Here is a 9,270-nt window from a genome sequence, read left to right on the forward strand (position 1 = left end):
ATACAGTTAAATTATTATAAGTATAAATAATAACAATTCCTCCAACACTTATTCGTAAATCTATCTATAAGAATTCCATTCCACAATATAAAAGAAAATGTAATTGGTTAATTAATAACAATGCAAAACATTATAATTGCATTTTGTGCTCTTGCTAACGAAAAATATCTTAAAATGGAAGATATACTAAATATACATTTTAATTTTCTTACAAATAAAATTTAATTTTTTGTTAACATATAGGTACACTTAATCGTTTTCAGCAAAACTTTTCGATAAATTATATTCGTACTAAAAACAACACAAAATTAAAATTTGTTCCTATTTAAACAGTCTAAATAAAGGTATTCAAATATTTACAGTATTGCATATGGCACACAACCCTCTTGTATACAACATCCCGAAAAATTGAAATGCTAAAGCCTTTTTATTCTCTAAACTCTGTGTACCAAAATATAATCAGGTTGACTGTGATATGTTTTTCAACATTTAGACTACATACATATAAAATGATTGCGTTTTTTCTTCTTTCTGTTCTTTCTCATCAAACGTCTTTCAAAATACCATTGCTCTGGTGTAAATTTAATTAATTACAACTTTTATCTCTTTTGTTAGGTAACAATAAAGTGTTAACAAAGTATACGTATACATATACCTATTCATTCATTCATTTTTGTTCCGGTTTAAAATTGTCAACGATTATATTGGTAACGGCAGATTCAGATTGGGTGAATACCCATTGTTTAAAGCTGCTCTCACCGTTCCCGTTGGATTGTGCTTCTAAATTTTCAGGTTTCCTAGTTGGTATAGGTGGTCGACCGGGTATTCCCGAAGGTATCTTGGAATTACCGCGAATGGAAGTCACCGTGACATTTTTTGTTGGAATTTTGGGTTGGTACCGAAGATTGCTACACACAGGAGTTGAATGCACTTTGGAAGACATAAGTTCGAGAATGTCCGAGTTTATTTCCGAATCTGGCCTAGAATCTCTACGTTCAGGAGATGTTGGGGGTGTTTTTTGTGTTGCCACTGGTATTCGCGATTTAACTCCCTCCGCCTTTGGTTTTGTTGGACTTTTGTCATTTGAATTTTTTTCAAAGTTTGATCTAATTTGTTCAATATGAGACGATCGTTTTTCGGGAATTTTTGATGTCGATTCGTAACTGGACGTTGAAAATCTCATTTCTGGGAGTTTTTTCAGTTGTTCTTCAACAATTTCGTGTATTTTTTGAAGGTCCTTTTCTGGCTGGTTCTTATCACTGTTTGATGTTATTTTTGATGGTATTCGAGATTCAGTTTTGTAGTGCGTTGTACTGTTAACCGGGGAGCCGAACATTTTTCTGTTAGTTTCGAAGTTTTTCACGTAACTTTCAAATTTGTTTTCGAGATTTTTGTGAGAAGGATCTTCTGGTGAAATAGAATAAGTGTCTGTATCTGATATGTTACTACTAACTGATGCATTTGGAGATACTCGAATTTCTGTTACGAATGTCAAGGAATCATTAGAATCTGAGCTGTCGGTAATGTTAACAGTTGAATTTTTGTCCACTGGAGTTTCTTCATAAATCAATTTTTTAGCAACATTTTTATTATTTTCATCCGATTCGGAATCCCCTACCACTTGTAACTTTAGTGACTTAGGCTTGTTATCTAGTAAGCTCATTTGTGTGTTAACTGTATTAATTACTTCTGTTAACGTGATGTTTTTTATGATATCTGGAGTTGTTACCGGTACGTTTTTGTCTTCCTCTTCTACTTCCACCTCGCTCACTGTTTTTAATGATTCATTTGCCTGTGTAAGCGTTTGATCCAAAGCAGTGGTATATAATGATGTTGTGTTATTCATACTTGCATCAGAATCAGCTACGTAGTTTTCGTTAATAGGTAGACTAGAAGAAGCACTTAATTGATCTATTACGCTAGTTTGATATGGAGACTCTATCATAATGCTACTGATATTATTTTCAAATTGTTTACTGGATTTTTCTAAAGGTAAAGCCGTTGCTTCAGTTTGCAAGTTTCCTAAGGAATGTCTAGAGACTTTCATGTCATCTGAAACGTTCAGGTCGAGGCTAGATGAATCCATCGAATTATAAAAAGGATCGTTCAAACCGAATAATCTTTCAGCTATTATTAAATTTTCAGAAAATTCTTTCATTAATTTCGGTTTGAAGAACCGTGAAGAAATTTGCACTCTGCTTTTATCAGATGGTGATGGTACCGCTGGTTCTTCATTACCCAAAATGGGTTTAGAAACGTTTACTCCCGAATTGAGAGTTATTGTAGTGGTTGTTTGACATTTTTTGGCTTCTGATTCAGTAGTTGGTATGTCCAGTTCAGTTAAATTTGTAATAATTTGTGGTTCCTCGACAGCCGTAACTTCCACCTTAGTAACTGTTATAATATTTTCATTTTTCTTTTCGGCACTTTCTACCTCAGGATGTCGATGTTTTTCTCGAAGATGTGGTTCGGGTCTACGAAGAGGTGGCTCTGGTTTTCGCGGTGGTATGGTTGGTTTTTCAGTTTGGGTTTCAAAAGTTGGCCAAATTTGATTTCTGGATTTCCTTTTTGGTGCTTCTGCTTTCTGATCCGCATTGTCTTCGGAAAGGTACATTTCAATCTCACTGGTTGTTATTCCGTTGGTTTCCAATAAATCTTCTGGTGGAGGACTTGTTGCTGTTAGTACTGCTTTTGGGTTTGCAGCAGTAGTTTCCATCAGTAAGGGTTCTTCAGGTAATATTTTTAATTCGACATTTTCAAGTGAAGTGTCATCTATGCTTGAAGGGGCGTTTTCCATGTCCTTTAGTACAGATATGTCGTCATAAGGTGACAGATTTTTTAAAATAATGCGGTCGGAATGTTGTTTACTTAATTCTTCCATTATGTTGGATTTCTCGTCGTTCATAATCTCTGTTAGGTCGTTATAAGTTTTATGAAGGACGTCCTTTTTGGCAATGTCATTAACCATCTCGTTTTCTACGTCTTTTACGTCTTCGTTTTTAATTTCGTTTATTTTATTCACGAGAGCGTCGAATTCTCTGGAGCTTGAATTTTCATACGAAGGTGGTTTACTTTCTTCGCTGTTTGTGTCTTTGTCCAAATTTAAAATTGCATCCTCCAAATTTCCCCATTCTGTTGATTTCTTTAGCCGACTTCTCTGAAATGTATTAAGCCCATCTAAGACGAGCGATAGTCTCGGTTCTTTATACATCATGTATTTTTCATAAACACTCTCGTCAGATCCAGTCATTTCCAAATTGTCCGATTTATGCTTTTTTGGCAATGTAATTCCTGTATCGGCGATGTCTAAACTTTGAGCCCTTTCTAATGTACTTCCGCCTCCCTTTTTGGCTCTCTGTAGTTTTGACAAATCCCCTGTACTAGCCGTTCTACGATTTTGAATTTCTTCGTTATCTTCAATATGATGAATCGTGATGTCACTAGAATTCAGAGCTATGGTGTTTACAGACGACTGATTATCACTCTCTGCATCTGAGTCCAACGCGTAACCAGAAATTCCATTTTCGTTTAAATTATTAATTGTGGGTTTACCATTTTCTTTAGGACCTGAATTTGAATGCTGGTTATGACTTTTATTATATTTAGGGCTGCAGTGTTTGAATATTTCATCAGGATGCTTTTCTGGGTATGTCTTGCCCTCTGTACCGCCAACTTCTTTGTGTGATCTTACGCATTCGGGTTCACCATTTTCTATATTTGTATTGATGGAAAGGCTGTTTTCTTCTGGAGGAGCAGGAGCGCGACCTTTTGATTTTTTGGGTGTTTTTGATCCGTCGAGTTCATCAATCATTTTATCGGTTGATGATTTACGGTTTCTTTTAGCTGCCATTGCTACGTTATGCATGTGACTCGGTATTTCTTGGGGAATGCCGTTTTCGTCCCGTCTAACACTAGACTGATTAGGACTTCGGTCAAAATTTGAAATGTCTTTGTTTTCGTCAACTTGCACTATTGAATGTTCTGGCGTTTCTTGTTGTTTTACTTCTTGAACTGTCTTCTTTTCTCTTTTGTCCACTTCATCAATACTCAATCTATCATATTCACTCATCACGCTGTTTAAAAGTGAATTTCGTTCTAAATTGGCATTATTGTCGTTTTGAGAGTTTTCAGTCGTTTTAGGACTCACTTGCTCTTTACTATGTGGACTTATTTCGGGTGGAAGAACTCGAATTCCGAATTTCTGAAGTTTGTTTTCCGATTTTTGCATTCTGTTGTTGATCTTCTTCAGGTCATCTTCGACCATTTCTCGTTTGTTTTTAAGATTAACATCATGATCTTCAAGTATCCTCTGTTCCAGTTGGGCTTTTAGCAGATCTTTCTGGTATCCAATATTTGGTGAGTTGGAGTGTTTTCTCTCCAAAGTCGTTGCATTGCTACGGTTTTTCTGAAGACTTGAAAAACTGGAGTTGAGAGAATTGTTTATGGCGTTTGCATGAAATAGCCTCTTCTTTGCAGTTTTTCCAATCTGTAGGTAAATTTAAAAGTTTCAATTCCAACATAAATAATAACAGTATTTACTATAGGTAGTACAAAATCGCGTCTTTCTACGTGTTAGTATTAATTCAATCATTTGGGCACATTGACAATTTACGTAAAAAATAAAGTTGGGGACAGTAAAAAATGAGAAATGTAGTATATTGGAAACTTAAAAATGCAGTAATAACAAATAGGTGATTTTTATTATTTTTATGAGCTTAGTTTAATTTTCTTTTACGTTCATTATACAAGGTAAATCTAAAATAAGTAGCAAACTTACAGGAGGTGGTAAGAGATTATAAAACAAGAATATTAAATAAATGTTTGGTAGTCCGAAAGTTCACCGTTTTCGAGAAAAAACGTATTTCAAACTTCAGGCAGAAAAATACGACAATGCAACGTCGCATTCAATCTGCTCCTTATTAGCATCATCCGTGTTGTACCTATTCTATTTTATCTTTTATTCTATTTCAAACATTATTGTGTGTAGTGGCGTAGTAGTAAGCTGTTGAGATGTATTTTATTAGTCGTTCCACAACCGTCACTGTTTACATTCTCCATTGATGTAGCTGCTTAATTTCTTTGCTCCTTACGGATTCACGTCCAGGATCGGCTTCGGACTAGTTTTCTTACAAATTTTTTTGTTCCGTAACTACGCTACTTTACTCACCGCGCGATTTTTAATTGTAGCTAATTAGCACCCTTGAAAGCTTGCTACTTATTTCAAAAACACCCTTTATGTCTAAATAAGTATAAAATAATGGAGTCATCTGTAAATATCCAATAATTTACATCATAAAGTTCCAATATCGAGACAAAGTTGCCGAATAACTACGTAACCAACCAATTACGAAGTAGTATCACAACTAATTAGAGACACAATTTAGCTCAATGATATCTAAACTTCTTAAAATCAGCTACGATCAGTATTACTCTCACTCAATGGTAAAAATCATTACTTCATTGGTAATGAACTTAAATAATCTAAATAAGATATTACCTGAACAAGATCCGTATTAGATGAGCTACGGAATAAGGGATGGCGTGGTTGGCCAACTTGTCCCGTAGGGTTGAAACCTCTTTTTTCACCTTGAGCTTCGATAATAACTTCATATGGGCTTGCGTAACTTAAAATTGTCAGAGCGTCTTCATATACAATGTGTTCGAAATTAATGGTTATGCTTTTTATGCAATCTCCTGAAATTTATGAGTATATTTAGAATTTCTGTTATTCGGTAAACGTAAAATTTTTTAAATAAATTATCGAGTTCACATACCTGATTTTAATTTCCCGGACTCAAATGCAGGACCTCTATGTAAGATATCTTTGATAAATATCCCGTCTCGCATATTTCCAAAAATATTAAAACCCAGTCCAGTAAAATCATGACTTCTTAAACATACCACTTTTATTTCATCTTTCTGAAAGTAAAACAAAATACTTTAAGTGAATTTTTTTTTTATATAAGTACTTATTTCGCATAAAACGAATTTAAACTGTATGCTATAGCTAAAATAATATCCTTCCTTTGATAAATTTTATGGAATAGTAGATAAATTGTTCATTTTATGAAAAATAGTGCAAGACCGTTTAATGACGAATTTTCACTCAGAATCGGTGCAGTATTACTACTGGCGCATTGTCATTGAACAATTTTTTTATTTTTTTTTTATAATTTATTATAAGTGACCAATTAGTAATTTTAGCTGACCAATTATCAGCGATAAAATACTAATAGAAAACACTCCTTACTTTTTATATAAGTGGAATAGAAGGTGGTAACATTTTTCAAAAGCCGTAAAAAATTGAAAAGTAATTTTAACAAGTTCTATCGCTGACCAATTAATGGGATTAAGTGACTAATTATGACCAATGCGTGACCTATTAGGTGGTATTTACATTTTTTAAATCCTTTAAAAATGAGGTACTATGTTCGCAGAGCTGTTGTAAGCTATGGCGTGGATTCAGTTCAACAAGTTGATACGCATTTTTATGGATATTGTTGAGCATATTGAATTCTAATAAATGTAACATCATACTACAGATGGCGTTTACCATACCGTTTGTTCTATTTCATAACTAAATGATTTTTGATGACAGTCGTTTTAATCAAATCGGTAACTAAAATTGCTCCCGATTATTAGCCCTAATTCCTAGAAGGATCAGTACGAGTTTTGTCTCAGTAAAGTTAGGTCAACTACTGAAGATATGATTTTTTTTTAATTAAAATTAAAGTAGGTATTTAGTATACAATAAAACTTTTTTACAAACTGATTTATTGAATTAATTTATTTTGCACTAATATAATCAAGGTTTTGTTTTATGAATTTTAAGGTACAGTTAAATTAATTTATAAATTTTTATTTCGTTGCTGATTTTACGGTGCCCGCGAACTTTTTCATTTAGGAATTATGGATATAGAGGTCAGAAATGAAGAGGTATTAGAATGAATATGAGAACAGAGGATTCTGTGGAAGTCAATAAAAAATAGGCGAGATAGATTGGTAAGACACCTTCTCAGGCATAAAGGTCTAGTCAGAGACATATTAGAGGCAAAAACAGGAGTAGAGGTAGACCTAGATTAGATGACTGTTCGCAAAACAAGATGTAGGAAGTTCTAGTTTTAGGGAAATGGGAAGATTAGCTCAGGATAGAAATGAACTATATGATTAAGTAGCAATGAGTTCTAATTGATATAATAACCAATATTTTTCTTTTTAACCACGATATTATTTTCCTAAAATTTCTAACTAGTTTAATTTGTGACTTTTTGATGCAGAATCGATGAATTTTATTACTCAATTCTCATATAATGTTTATTAATTTTTTGTTTCTGTTAAGTATCTACTTACCCCTATTACGGAGTCGTCTAAGAACGTGCGTTTTTCGCTTTTTGCTGTTAAAGCACTTAATGGTGACCAATGACTCCATTTTGTTTTTAAGGAATCTGTCTTATTTTTTTCTGTTTCATTAAATGCCGATGCAAGGGTTGTATCTGAAAAATATTTCATTATTGGGAGAATTAAATAGAAACGTTAACAAATAGTCCAAAATTAGTACCTAGAAAGAAATGAAAAAGAAAAACAAATTGTTGCCAAGTACCCCAGAAGCCTTTATCTTGATTTGCTTACCTTTAAATCCAGGGTTATCAAATGCATATTCTCCCTTTCCTTTTTCCGGATCGGTTTCAAGAATTAAATGTTTATCTGCAAAAAGATAAAACAATATATAGTATAATTATACAACAAATTATTTTTTGTTTCGACATTAATTATTCTTAATATACTGTGTATCTTTCTCTGATTTTTCAACATCAGCAAGTTTTAATAAAAGTGATACACAATTATAAGTGTAAACGTAAACCTTATATCTACCCTTAATTTATTTAGTACGGTTACTAGTTTTATGTTTAGTTTTAGAACTCAAAATTGTTTCTAGAAAGCTCTCTTCTTTTTTTGTTCTCTGTTAGTTAACGTGGTATCTAAATTTCACATTCCATGTCAGGTATAAAAAAGTAATTTTTACTACTTCTTATTTAACATACGCCATATATCTGGTCTTAAAAAAAATCGATTAAACATTCGTTAAGTGTACCAACGTATTTTAAAATTACTTGTACCTACATATTATACGTAAGTGTGAAGATAAATTTTTATTACACACCTGACATCACAAATCACACCCGGAACGGAATTTATGATGAAACAGTGGACTAATTATGTCACATCATTATGAATGACCGAGTCTGATAAATACATTAAATCAATAACGTGTACAGGTAGATTTTGGGCATCACTTCAGCACAAAAATATTAAAACCTGGATTTAATTTTAACTTGTTTAATAATGCTATTTATACGATATTTTGTGTCTCACGAAATAGGGAAATTATAATTATTAATAGATTATATATGAGCTTTGTTCAAACCATATGTTATGTATAAGTACACAAAATTAATATAAATTAATTTTTTCTACACCCTCCTCAATGTCAAACCCCCCCCTTACATTTAAGGGTATGCTAAATACAACTTAAAACTAGAGATGAGTCGGGTACTTGGTTTGGATCTGATACCCGGTTATCTAGTACCCTGCAAAATCACTATTCGGTGCATCCCCACTTAACAAATAAATTCTTTTGCATTCCTTTATATTACAATCTGTTTCCTTTCAGTAGTTGAATAGTTCTAATTTTTAACCCTTTACCACTATCATCTACTACATTCTTCCATTCCTTCTCTACTAGTAGGATAAAACGCCCAAAGAACATAGAAACTACGCTTTCATTGTCGTCACTATTTGTTTTTATGCATAATTTTATGAACATGTAAAATACATATATTTTTCTTTCAACCACGTCTATCTGAAAATATCTTCTGCTTCTTTGAAAGCTGAAATTGGACTCTCAATTACTTTTGAGCAAAGCGTAATACCGCTTAAAAGTTTTTAATTGCATTTATTAGACATTATTATGTTCGGTTCAAAACTCGCCAGTAGTGTATACAACCTCTTCTTCACAAATTCTACCATATTTTCCATTCTCATTTATCCACTCATCCAATATTTGTATTCCCTATATTCATTTCTCGCACTTAACCTTACTGTTATATAGCATCATTTTTTGACGTGACAACGTCTTATAATTCGATGGAGCCGGCTGCACGCACGAAAAAACATGACTCATGCGGCGTTACCTCGCTCTGAGGCGTTCCATTTAAGGCTTGAAGTGCAAGCGAGAGCGCGGAACGAGCGACAAAGAGGCACAATCGGCCT

General features: G+C 33.3%; 1 protein-coding gene across 2 annotated transcripts in view; it reads right to left on the minus strand.

Moving 5' to 3' along the window:
- Positions 1–530: 530 nt before the first annotated feature.
- Positions 531–9,270, minus strand: part of LOC108736511 — a 106,509-nt gene continuing 97,769 nt past the window's right edge. For both annotated transcript variants that reach the window (XM_025980216.1, XM_025980217.1), the window contains exons 3-7: positions 7,630–7,704; positions 7,351–7,493; positions 5,775–5,919; positions 5,498–5,694; positions 531–4,486 (exon numbers count right to left, since the gene is read on the minus strand). In XM_025980216.1, the coding sequence (XP_025836001.1) occupies positions 668–4,486; positions 5,498–5,694; positions 5,775–5,919; positions 7,351–7,493; positions 7,630–7,704 (4,379 nt within the window). In that variant the 3' untranslated portion in view covers positions 531–667. The remainder of the gene's footprint in view (positions 4,487–5,497; positions 5,695–5,774; positions 5,920–7,350; positions 7,494–7,629; positions 7,705–9,270) is intronic.

This window comes from Agrilus planipennis, unplaced genomic scaffold (assembly GCF_000699045.2).
Source record: "Agrilus planipennis isolate EAB-ADULT unplaced genomic scaffold, Apla_2.0 scaffold175, whole genome shotgun sequence".
Lineage (NCBI taxonomy): Eukaryota > Metazoa > Arthropoda > Insecta > Coleoptera > Buprestidae > Agrilus > Agrilus planipennis.